This window comes from Manis javanica, chromosome 6 (assembly GCF_040802235.1).
Source record: "Manis javanica isolate MJ-LG chromosome 6, MJ_LKY, whole genome shotgun sequence".
Classification (NCBI taxonomy): domain Eukaryota; kingdom Metazoa; phylum Chordata; class Mammalia; order Pholidota; family Manidae; genus Manis; species Manis javanica.
Window position 1 is genome coordinate 127,019,411 of NC_133161.1, and position 13,799 is coordinate 127,033,209.

Here is a 13,799-nt window from a genome sequence, read left to right on the forward strand (position 1 = left end):
TTTCTTCTTCTAGCTGGTGAGCTGGTGTTTGGGAAGGGCTCGGCTCTCACTGGATTGCAGCTTTGTTACTTTACCCTTTTTCATGAGATGTTCTCTTTTCCCAGATGTGGACTATCTGGTGCAATGTTATTTCTTGTCTCTATTTTAGAATTAGTTGTATTGCTGTATTTTCATATTATATGTGGTTTTGGGGGGAGATTTCTGCCTCACTTCCCATGCAGCCATCTTTGTTTACCATCCCTTTGTATGTTTGCTTTCATAAAGTAACTGCCATACTGTTGTCCAAAGCAGCTCTACCATTTTCCATTCCTGATAGCAATTATTGGGAGTTCCTGTTGCTCCAAAACTCACCAGTATTTGTTCATAACAGTGCACTGTATTTTGGCCATTCTAACAGGTGTATTACAGTAAAAGTTCCTTTTGGACCATTCATTTACCCAAAATTTGGAGATTGATTAATAAAAAAGGCCCCATGGAGTCGACACAAGTTGGTTGAGACATCACAATTAAAATTTAAGAGGGTCAGAACTTATCCACCCTGTTTGACCTGACATCAAAACTGAGTCCCATTCATTACTGTGAAATCTAAGAAAGGAAAGCTGTGCTTTGGTCAATGTATGGTTGATTCTATATACAACACTCATAGTATATAAATTTTGACTTTTCCTCCAAGGGCAGTGGGATGTTAGGTAGAGTTTCTGAGCAGCGGAGCAATTTGATGAGTACTATATTACAGATATTTATTTCTTTCTCTGTTCCAGTGTAAGGACCCACATTTTATCCTAATCAGACCCTTTACAGTTCAGGTTAAAATGTAAAGACCAAATTTCTAGGTGGGATGGAGTGACTGATAGAAGACATATGCTGCCACATGACAAGTTAGAAAATATGGAAGACCAATGGAGAATAATCTCTTTGAAGAAAGGTAGAGCTACCAAGGAATGAAAAATAGAAGGAATAACACTGAGGATGAGCAAATGGAGAGGTGAGTTTAGCTGCAACAACCATATTTCCTCTGAGAATCTGTCACATCTGGGAACAGGCAAGCAAGTGAGGATCCCAGCTGTACTCATATCAGCAGCTCTGCTGCTGGTAGGACTCAACAAAGCTTCAGTTAGGGATCTGGGGAAACTCAAGGACTTATCAGTTTTCTCCTCATTTATTAGTGAAATATTGAGGCTACAAGGTAAACAGAAGAAAAATAGACTTAGAAAACTACAATGCGTATCTTTATGTGCCTTTTTCCTGTACTATAATTTTATAGAGGTTCATCATGCTGTATTCTCCATGGTTTGTTCCTCTGTAATTGTACTGTATGGCTTCATCACATGTTTTATATTCACTCCCCCTTTGAGAGACATTTGAATTGTGTCTAGTCCATGGCCAGTGAATAATGCTGCTGTGAACATTCATGTACAAGTCATAGTGTGGACATACATTATCATTTTTCTTGGATAGATTCCTAGAAGTGGAATTGCTGTATCATGTGCTAAGCGTATGTTAAAATTTGTATAAAACTACCAAACTGTTTTCAAAGTGACTGCCCTATTTTTCCACTTCCAACAGCTATGCAGATGTGATTCCAGTTTCTCCACAGCCTCACTGAAACTTGGCATTGTCAGTCTCCTTACATTTAGCACAGTTGTTCAAATAATTCTCTTATAATTCCTATAATTTCTGTGGGATCAATTTTTCTATATTCTGTTGGTGTGTTTCAGTATCCCATTAATTTTTATTTGATTCCCATAAGTTTCTTTTTGCTGATTGTCTTGTGTAAGTGTATCTGTAGTGTACTGAAATCCTGTTGAATATGTTATCTCAAAAGTTATCAGAAAATATAATTTTGGAGCTGGGGAAAATAAATAAGACTAATAAAAACAAAACATTTAAATAAATATAAAGAATATTTAGGAAATACAATACTAAAAGTGCCTGTGAATTCAATCACAAAGGAGACTGCAGACCTCTGGGGTATTCAGAGAAGGGTGCCAGGACACTGAACAGGGCCAATCAGGACATTCCAAGCGTTTTCCTTCTTTTGAATAAAAATGAAGTGAAAAGAAACTTGTTCCTGGGAAGGGACCTCTGGCCTAGCTCAGGGCATGTTCTAGGTGAAAAATCACAGACATCTTCATCTCCTCTTGTCATCAAAAGGTGGCCCAGGGTAACCAAATGCCTGAGCTCCATTTACTGATCTCCTCTTAGGAGTAGAACACGAGAGGGTATTCAAACAGTGGTTTTGAAGAACTTGAACTTCAAGGTCACAGACCCTGGATAAACCTCTTCCTTGTCACATTACTTAACTTTTCTAGGGAGCAACATAACATTCTCTGAGATCCTAAATGCATCTGTGGTCCCAAGAGGAGTGACTACAACCTCACACACAATACTTCCTTCATGCCAAGAAGTGAGCAAGGCACTCCATGTGGATCGATCACACAGTTACACTCTCAACACGTTTTTCTGATTCCAGAGCTTAGAATCAGGGCCAGTACAACACACCCTGGCACATCCTGTCCCATCAGGAACCTCTGAATACCTACATGTGAAAATCTGTCTTAATCACTGTGGATCTGATACATGAGGTGGATTTGAATGTGCATGTATCAAGTTAGGAAAATCTGTCATCTCCCTATGCTATATTCCGAAAGAGAATTGGAGAAAACAGCTGCTAGTCCAATTTCCTGAAGTGGACCCAGTTCAGATTATAACTCATATGTTTCTTTAAAAGTGAGTATTTTTAATTTCAGTAAGAAAGGTTTCATAAGTGTCAGGAAATCTGAGTAGCCCTTGGTTAAGTGAAGTGGAATATGATCCGGAAACTAGAAAGGGTTTACATCATTTAGAGCAGGGAAACGGCATCTGATAGGAGGAGGATTGGTGTAGATGCTTTAGTGGGGACTCAGTAGAGACAAAGTTGGCCAGCTGTGGGAGCTAATCTGTATGTTTTCCATTTCAATATCGATTTTAGAATAATCTTTTCAACTGAAAGAAAAGATAACTGCTCTGGTATTGGAAGTGCTTTCTTACAAGGTAATTTCAGGTGGGAAGATAGAATTTTTAATGAGGTCCAGTTATCTGATCTATGAACATGGAATTATTCTCTATCAGTAATGTCCTCTTTAATTTCACTCTAAAGAATTCCATAACTTCATACATATTTTATACATATTTTGTAAGATTTGTCCTTATGTATTTCATATATTTGATTGTACTTCATAAGATATTTACAAAATTCATTTCCTGCTGTTTGTTACTAATAGAAAATAGAATCTTTTTTTATGTTGATTTGGTATTCTGAAACCCTGCAAAAGCTCATTTCAATGAAAAAATTCATCCAGACTAGAAGAAACAAACCTGTTTTATTCATAAATGATATTATCTATGTAAAAATCTAAAGAATGTATTGAAAAACTACAATAATAGATAAACATCAGAGAAATGGTGGTCCTGTAAAATAAATTCAGATGTAATCTTTCCTATTTTTAACATTTATGTAGAATTAACTATGGTTTCTTTAAGTTTTTGTAGAATTCACCAGTGAAGTAATATGTACAGGGGAGAGAGAATTCCATTTTGTAGATTGAGACAGAAAATTCAATTTCCTTAAGAGATAAAGGGATATCGAGATTATCTGTTAATTATTTTTAAATGAGTTTTGGTAGTTCATATCATTTGAGGATTTTATCCATTCTATATGCATTTTTTAATTAGTTGGCCATATTATGTTCAGAATATTCCCTTATTGTTCTTTTAAAATCTGTAGAAAGTTCAGCAATAGAGCCTTTAACATTAAGCAGTAAAATGCTTTGGTAAGAATTAGTCTAAGTGTCCCAGTTCTTAGCTAAGTCTAGATCATAAGAGACTTTATTTATATCTTATTATAAATGTACAAATACACTTTTTAAAAAAAGTTTCCTCTGGTTTTCTAAAGTATTTCTCGGATGTCTCTTTTTCATTGTACTTAAAAGGTTTGCTTTATGTATTGTGTCACAAAGTATTTTTATTTAATAAACTTTATTTTTTACAGCAGTTTCAGGTTCACAGCAAAACTGAGTGTAAAGTACAGTGAGATCCCATATCCCCCTTTTCCCCACACAGGGACAACCTCTCCCACCTGAGCGTTCCATTTGTACAGTCAAATGAATCTACACTGACACATTTTTATTATCCAAAATTCATAGCTTACATTAGGTGTTCAACTACAGCCCAACTGCTGTAGAAAACAGAGGAAAGTTTTGATATGTTTGATGACAATGTACAGAATTGTAACATACAGAACAGTTTCACTGCCCCTCCAAAAAAAACTAAGCTCCACCATTCATTACAGCCTCGGTATCCACTGATCTTTTTTTCCATAGTTTTCCCTTTTCCAGAATGTCTTATGGCTGAAATCACACAGTAAGCAGACCTTTCAGATTAACTTTTTTCACTCTGAAATATGAATTTAAATTTCCTGCATGTCTTTTCAAAGTTTGATAGTTGATTTCTTTTAAGAGTTAAATAATATGTTATTGGCTGTATGTACCATAGTTAATCCATTCACTTACTGAAGGACAGCTTGGTTGCTTCCCAGGTTTGACAGTTATGAATAACCTGTTATGAACTGTGTGTAGGCAAAATGTATTTTGCTTTTAGTCTTAGTTTTTAGACTTACTTACTTGTCTTTTCCAGTTTTTATTTTTCTTATTGTAGCAGGAAAGGTCTTTTGTTTGGATTTAGTGACTGCCAATTTGCTTATCAATTTCAAGAAGGTACAAGTGGGTTAACACTTAAATTTTGCTATAAAGTTCCTTAAGTTTTGTTATTATATTCTTGCCAATATGTAGAATACCATTAGGTAGTTTTAGCATTCTGCATTATAGATTCCCACTCTGAAATCTGACTTCACTAGGTACTATTATTTGTTTGGATGGGACATTGGAGAGTCAACCCAAGGAACCACTATAAAACAGATTCTATTTTAAATATTTCTGAATGACACTAGAGGATGTCTATGTGAATTTTTTATCAGAATGTTAAATTGCTTTAATTATATATTTCAACCTCTCTACTGCAACAGAGGATGTGTCACTGTGTAGTCTGGCCCCTAAATCCAAACATTTTATTAAAATTTTACCTTTACAATATATTGATTAGTATAAAAATGTCTTATTTTTTTTATTTGGCCTATTTGTTCTTTCACATAGATAACTCTTTGCATAACCCACAAAATAAACTTAGTTTGCAGTTAGTTTTTGTATGCAAAGATTAGTATTTGTTTAGTTTTTACTTCTATCTATAGTCCTGTTTCTCTCTTTTATTCCATTCAGGGTAGTGGTGGTGGATATAATCTATGAAATAGTTCCTGGATTTTTCATTCACATTTGTTCCTTTTCTTTCATGTAGTTGCTTAGCCAATAAGCCTTCTCTTATTAATTGCATGCTCCCTTGGAATATAATGTTTGACACCAGACTTTTCTCATAGTGTTTTTCATCTCTGTATTTCTCAGGGTGTAGATTAAGGGATTGAACATAGGAGCAATGATGGTGTAAAATAGTGCAAGTATTTTGTCCTCAGGAAAAGTAGTAGGAGGTCTAAGGTAGATAAAAATGACAGGCCCAAAAAATAAGATGACCACATTGATGTGAGACCAACAGGTAGAGAGAGCTTTGCGTCTTCCCTCAGCCGAGAGGTTTCTTAGAGTGAACAATATAATGCCATAAGAAACAAATAAGACAACAAAGGTTACTAAGGCAACCATACCTGAAAAGGCAATCACGAGAACACCGGTGATGTAGGTGTCAGTGCAGGCAACTTTCAGCAGAGGAAAAATATCACAAAAGTAGTGATCAATCTCATTAGGACCACAGAAGGGCAGCCCAACTGCTGTAGAAAACAGAGGAAAGGCATGAACAGCCCCACCACCCCAAGCAGCTAAGATCAGCAGGTTGCACCTTGTCCTGCTCATGATGGTCATGTAGTGGAGAGGTCTGCAGATGGCAACGTAGCGATCAAAGGCCATGGACGTAAGGATGAAGATCTCAGTACCGCCAAAGAAGTGCATGGTAAGGACCTGTAACATGCAGTTACCGTAGGAGATGGTTTTTCTTTCCACTAGAAGGTCAGCAATTAATTTTGGTGTCACAGTAGAAGTATAGCAGATGTCTATGGAGGCTAAGTGAAGGAGGAAGTAGTACATTGGTTGGTGAAAAAGAGGACTGCATTGGATGGAGACAAGGATCAGAAGGTTTCCTACCAAGAGAGCCACGTAACAGAATAAGAAGAGCACAAAGCAAAATATTTGTATGTTCTGGTCATAAGAAAGTCCCAAAAGGATGAATTCTGAGATGTTTCTATGGTTTTCCATATATTTGTGCTTGATGTATGTGACACAAAAATGAGTTATGTATCTGAAAGAATAAAACATAAATTTGGTGAAAAATTAATCCTATGAACACAATGATATAATATTTACTGCAAAGTAGATTGACATGAATAGAATCTTTACGTTAATAATGCTTGATTTATTGAATTCAATGCTTTTTTATTATATCTACTATTTTATTAATCTTGAACAGTGTCAATACAAAAAAGAGGTAAAAATGTTGAGGAATGTCAAAGAGACTGACCTATGTGATCCTTATGCAAATTGTTTAATCTCTATAAAACTCATATTCCTCCTCAATATAGCTAAGATATCATTACATAATTCAAAAATCTAATGAGGAATATAGGACGAAATGTGAAATGTTCCAATGACATATGTGGGTCCTAAAACACATTTTCCTTTCACAATCTTGCCCTTTAAGTGAATAGCTTAGCAAATACAACCAATCCAGTGTAAAAATTAGAAGATATATTCATACCATGAATTTAATAAGTGTGATCAGATAAACTTCCATTTCAGCAGTTTGTTAGTGAAAATCTGTTAACTTGATAATGGCTATGTTATCTTAGGGTGTTTCTTAAAATTAATCACTATTCTCATTTTCTTTTTTTCACTACAAAAACATACTGTTTGTTACTTTATTTGGTAGCACTGAATAAAATTCATGCCTGCCCTTTGTGTTATGCTGTCTGCACAAATATAAGAACTCTCATGTTTAAATAAAATTTCCATCACACATTGAAATTTCCTCAGAGTGTAACAGAATATGTAGCTTGCTAAAAACTTACCTTAATTGAATCAGATGAAACTAGTCTATTTTAAAATGGCAGTTGTTTTCAAATATAGGAATTCTTGGTTACTGCAGATATCAAGCATAAATTGATCTTTTCTTAATAGCAATATGGAATATTACATATAAACATGAAACTGGGACACAAGGAAATCCACTGACAACTTCAAAATGCTCTATTTAACTCTACTTTCTTAATGTAGAAACTTTTACTTTAGCTTGTAAGTAATGCACAATTAACACTGAAATCTGCTAAAACATTTTTTATGGTAATCAAATTGTCATATCCTGCAAGAAAAGTTACAGCTTTAATAATGTAATTATATAGAATAGTACAAAGAACTTACAAATAGCCAAGCACATGGTTGATGGGACACTTCCAAAACAAGGAGACTTGGGTCATTACTAACCATCGATCTCAGTGGCTGTCAGGGTAGCTTCGGGCTGCATCAGGAAGTACTCCACCTTCAGATATCTGTCAGTTAGCCTGTCGTACCAAAATCTACAATAAAATGCAAAGAATTACAAATGAGCATTCAAATACAATATATTTTTTGCTCTTATTTTGGAAATCTCATTTTCACATGAAAGTTCCATGTTTACAAACCTTCAACAGGTTTGCAAGAGAACTGGACTTCAAATAGAAAACTATGAGCGATGCAATGGGTCATCTTTATCTCTCAGAAAAGCAGGCTAGGAATTTTAAGTGCCAATTTAACATCTAAGTAATATCTCAGACTAAAAAAACAAACAAATGGTGCTTTAAATTCCTGTAAAAGCCAACATGAGTATATAGTCCTAGGGACCATATATTTTATGGCTATGCCTAATGAGAACTTTATATTCAGAAGAACACAATATAAACTTAGTGACAACACAAGAATTAATAGGTCTTTGGAAGCTCTAATTATATTCCCAGAGGCATTTCTAAGTGGGTCATTGGCTAGACGTTGCTAAGCCACCATCCACAATACTGTGCTGGCTGCTCCTGGGATTTACTTTCCATATTTGCCTATTTGGAAAAAATTGGCACTTTTTGCCTGGAGGCTCAAGAATCTATCTTCAAAGAAGTTCTGGAAAGTCTGACTTCTCTGTGCTCTTCATCTTTCTGAAAAGTAGGAGAGGAACTGATGCAGACGCTGATAGTGCTGGGTCAGCACTCAGGAAACACTGAGATGAGGCAGGACAAGGAGATCCAAAAGTGGGTATTTACAGTCCTACATGGGCATCATTAAGACCCTAAAGCATGGGGTAGACCGATCAATACAATCAGTGACCTGCAAATCATAGTTGGGGGGAGGTTACCATTGCTGGCATAGATGATTGGGGAATGGGACACAAAGGAAAGGAAGGATACATGGAAAAACATTCTTTTCCTTATAAACTTGGCATGGAGGACACATAAAAAGATACGGAAACTTCAGAGGAAGGAAGCACTCAAAGTACGTCACACCTGTTGTCCCTTATCCTAGTCGGTGCTTTCTCCTGTCCCTGAATATTCACGGTTGCTTAGGCTCAGCCTCATCTGCACACACTGATGTTCAGTTATTCTCTCTCTCCATCACATACACATCCATACCTTTAAAGTTTCCTCATGCAAAGAAAAATCAGGAATTCAAATTTTATAACATCTAGTCTTTTTTGGATCAAACTACTTCAGAAAATAAGCAAAATTGAGATTGTAGGGTGGTTTAAGTTCATTATATTATTTAATACACATAATAAGGCATATTTTGACATAAATATTATCAGGTCTTCTATCCAGATAACAGCACATATGGTTCTAGAAGTTAAATAATTAGCTCAAATAGCCATTAAGCAACAGAAGCAAGAAAATGAGCATCTAATTTTCGTGCTTGCTCCCAGGCTTTGAAAGTGGAATAACACTGAGTACATGAAAGATTCTAGTTTTTCCAAATAAAGGGTATCAAAGCCCAGTGTTTTGCAGCTTATCCACTTCAACATTACACTCAGCATTGATCTAACTTTTCTCAAGGTCGCCGGTATCAATCTACAGGAGGAGATAGTAGGTCATATCTCTAATCTCCTCCCTGTACAAACATACACAAGGACACCCCTTAGAGTCAGATGTGAGTGTTATATTTATGTACCCAACTCTTGAATTAATCTGTGGTCATGTAGTATTTCTGCTGTATAGTTTTACTTTGGTGATGTGTACATTATAATATTTTTTATGAACTGCATTTTCTTTACCATTAAAATGTTTTTTCCCTAATCTCAGGTCACATAGATTTTCTCCTATATTTTACCCCAAATGTCTTATTCTTCAACATTTTTACATATATGTCTAAGATGTATTTTTAATAAATTGGTACAGGTTGTGATTTATAGATGAAAGAGTTTTTATTTTATGATTTTTTTTGCACATATAGATTTCTAATATTTCCACTACCATTTGTTGCAAAGGCTATGTTCTCTCCATTGAATTGACTAACAGACTTTTGTTGAGATTAGATTAATTGAGACATGTTAGGCACTCTGCATGCAGAGTTTAAGTGCCGGAAGACTACATACTAAGGTCAGAAAGTTCTGTGTATAACTTCTCAAGTTACATTCAGAGCTGAATTATAGTTTGGTTGTCCCTGAACTGAATGAAGATCCTGGGGAAATCACATTTGTGTGGGCAAGAAGCAGCAGCAACTGATTGTAAGCAAAAAAGGAGCCCTCAAGGAAGTCCCAACGGAGTAACAAAGCTTTTGCAGTTGGAAGAAAAGAAAACATATGATACATGCCGTTCCTTATGTTTTAGGTGTAATTATGGTATACCGTAATCCTTATACATGTTATCTCACAAATTTAGCACAATTTGTAGATTTGGAACTGAATGATTAGTGAAAGTAGAACGTTAAAGAAAGTTAAAGAATTGGGGAACAAAGAAACAGTACTTGGCAATCCAATGTGAAAAACCTTGCACAAGTAGGGGTAGACTGACACTGGCCAAGTTCAAGGTTGTCTAGTAAATGAAGCCAGACCACTTTGCAGGGCAAAAGAGACCTCCAAGTTCCTTGCTTTCTTCTAAGGAGAAAGTGAAGTCAGGGCACATCCTTGCCCTTCAGGAAACAAGGTTCAGGAAAGCCCATACTTGCAAAAATCACCAGCATCTCCAGCTCCATTTCCCTGTCAATAGGTGACCCAGCTGAAGGGAGAACCAAACACCTGTGCTGCTGCTTCACGTTACTATTAGGAACAGAACTTTACTGCTGCTAATGGACAGGTAGGCAGCATAGTTTTAAAAAACCTGAAACTGGAAACTCAGAAAGCTTGGATAGAACCTCTTACTGGCCACACTGCCTGATGTCTCTGGATAAGGCACTTAAGTTCTTTAAAATCCTAGTACCAAAATCAAGTACCAGAAGCACATATAGGATATATACCAAAGAATCAAGTAGGAAAGTCATGTGGACTATGTTCAATATCACACAGCTAGTCTGTCATAGCCAGGTCTTCCTAATGTACCCTAAGGCATGGTCACATACTATCCCCCCAGGACCTCCTGGATCTGAGAACATATTCTAATCACTGTGGCTCTAATGTGGCACTGGACTGAAATGTTGAGTCCTTATTTAAGAAAGATATTACCTTTGTTATCATATCTCCAACATCTTCTGATGCATTTAGCAGGTAGTTCAGTTTTCCTTGTGATGGACCCAATTCAGAGTATAACTCATTTGACAGTAAAACTATCTGAAAGTGAAGTAAAGACTGTTGGGTGCATTTTCAGATGAATCAGCAAGTCTAAGAGATATTTGAGATATATGTAATATGTGATATATGTATTACATGTATGAATTATATTCAGCCATGAGAAAGAAGGAAATACTGTCATTTCTGACAAAATGGATAGACACTGAGGGCATAATGCTAAGTGACATAAGCCAAAGACAGACAAATGCACATTGTGTCACTTAGTAATGCCGGGATTCTTGTTTGAAGAGTCAAAGAATGAACTTCGCAAACTTTCAAGGTAGGAGAGCAAGGCAGAGGCTTTTATTTACAGATAAAGCAAGAGGACAGAGCTCCTGGCTCAGGTCAGGAGGGGACAAGAGAGTCCCAGGGTGGTGCCTTGTCTAGAGGTTTTATAGGCAGTTGAGAGGCAAAGGGCTAGGGATGAACACCTGCTAAGTGGTCCCAAAATGTTTATCTTTGAAGAGACATTATTCAGTTACTTATTAGTCTTCCTGTTTATTTACAAGAAATTTAGTGCTCTGATTTCCTCCCAGGAGAGCAGCTTCCTGGTCTGAGAGCCTGTCACTCAAGACTGCCTGCTTTGCTCCCAAGGTGGGCTGAGTTATTGTCAATTTGTTAGAGAGAATGTTAAGAAAGTTACTTTTGAACAAATTGGATTTTAAAATGCAACCTTATTTTCAAGATGGAATCCTTCCTTTTTGTTTTGGGCTTGCTTGTTTAATTGCCCAGGTGGCAAATTATTTGTTTAGGGCTTGAGGAAGAAAAGCAGCATCTGGGTAAAGTCAGAAAAACAAGCTGGGCCCCCCAGCAGGCCAAAGCAGATCCCGCAATGGATTATCTTGCTTTGTTTTATCCACAGGCCTTCACCCTACTCTTTCTAAGCCCAGGGTCCCTGTCTCATTAGGAATGATATCTTAATAATTAAAAAGTGAAAGTCAATTTCATGTAAATACAAAGTAGAAAGTGGGTTGTCAGAGGCTGGGAGGTAGGAGAAATAGGGAAATGTGGGTAATAAGTTATCAGTTTTCAGCTATAAGGTGAATGAAGTCTGAGGATCTAATGTATAACATGGTGACTGTATTTGATATAACTATCATATAATTGAAATTTGCTAAAAGAGTAGAACTTAAAAGATCTTTCTCTCTCTCTCACACACACACACACACACACACAGACATGCACACAAAGGTAAACATATGAGGTCATACATGTGTTGATTAACAGGATGGGGGAAATCCTTTCACAATAAAAAAGGAAAAAAGAGATTGCTTTGAAATACCCAGGCTATGTGACACCATAATCTTGAGCCTATCTCAGGTATGAATAAAATATGAGAAAAGTCTAGCAGTGCTAGATCAGCCCCCCCCCCCCAGTGGATGCCTGGAGACTGATACAGGATTGAGGTCAGGGTGAAATACAGGGAGAGTGGACTGAACAAGAAGTCCCCGAGAAAGACCTGTCACTCCCAGCTTGTTTGGACCCCCAGTCTTTTCATAAGGCCCCATCCAAAACTTCTAAACTTATAGCTTGGTGATTTCTGACAGTCCCAGACCTTAAGTAGTATGTCTATCTAATATGAGTGTTTATTAGCAGGGTAAGTGTAACTCTAGGGGGAATATATTTTCCCAGCCCAGGGCAGAATACCTTTGAAACTGAAATCAGTCAAAGGGAGAAATAAAGTGGTAGAAACCAGTTAATTACAGTCTTCGACTTTTGCTCACTCATGTCTCTCGTGACCTGTCTGCAAAAGGGACCCCACCCTAACGTCTCCAATTCAGATATGCCCTCGCTCCCCCTTGTAATTACCTATTCGTATGGATCTGGACTACTCTCCACCCCTTGGAAACATGTATTTGATACAGAGATGCACTAAGGCCAGTAGAGAAATTCTGGAAGTGTTGCAATTTTACCCACAGTAAGGTAGCCCTTTAAAAATTTATTAGGGACTCATTTTTAAATTAGCAATAATTTCCCTGTAAGTGGATAGAATTTCTTAAATTGCACATTTACAAACATAAATATTTATTAAATTCTCTGTTCACACTCAAATGCTGAGCAAAATAGTTTATTGTGTTCTTCTGTATAGTTATGTGACAGATAGTTTTGCAGGTAGTAGGCATGTGCCACAAGGTAGAAAGTGAATCCTAGAAAGAACACCTAACAGTAGATAACAATCTTTGTTTGATATATTTTTTTGTGGACTTATTGTATAATATCCCTGTAGTTTTTTTGCCACAAACATCTTATTGACTGTTGAAAAAAGAAAAATGATAATAAAATGTTTTATGGTTTTGTTGTATATCATTTTTCCTGGCAGGTTGGATATTTCCCTGACAAGTCCTCAAGATCTTCCATCCCATGCACACACAGGCAGTTATCACACACATAGGCACATGTATACACATTACATTCTGATGCTTAAAATTAACCCACATACTCTTTGGAAAAAAATGTTATGTTAAACCAGATCAAACAGAATTATGAATAGCTAGTCAGAGGAATAGCCTATGGAATGGACAGAAAGTTTTCCCCTGGTGTTCCAGAGCATTCATTGGCTTTAGCAGGAAAAAAAGTTATTAATTAGGTGTTAGAAGTTCTAAGAGTTCAAACATCAAAATATGATTCTTGGCAATGAAAAAAAATACTGCCTGTACAGTTTAACTTGAATTTTGAATTCACTGTAGGGCAGGGGGATCTCACTTGAGAAATGTCTAGGCAAATGGGAACCAAGACATTGAGTTGACGTTGGATTATGGGATTCAATAGACAGGGAGGTAAATAATAATTAGGATAGTGCCTCCTTAATGCAGAAAATAAATAAGCAAAAAGACATGTTGGGGGCTGCAAGTCTGCTTGATTTCACTACTTCTCTGATAGAAACTTGGAGATTTAAGTTAAATTTTTAGCCTTTCTGAAATTACTTATTTTAT

At 36.5% G+C, this 13,799-nt stretch overlaps 1 protein-coding gene across 1 annotated transcript; it reads right to left on the reverse strand.

Annotated features, from left to right (window-relative positions):
* Positions 1 to 5,414: 5,414 nt before the first annotated feature.
* LOC140850147 (olfactory receptor 4P4-like) lies at positions 5,415 to 6,350 on the reverse strand. The gene has a single exon (XM_073239921.1). The coding sequence runs from the start codon at positions 6,348 to 6,350 to the stop codon at positions 5,415 to 5,417; it is 936 nt and encodes a 311-aa protein (XP_073096022.1).
* Between the last annotated feature and the right edge of the window lie 7,449 nt (positions 6,351 to 13,799).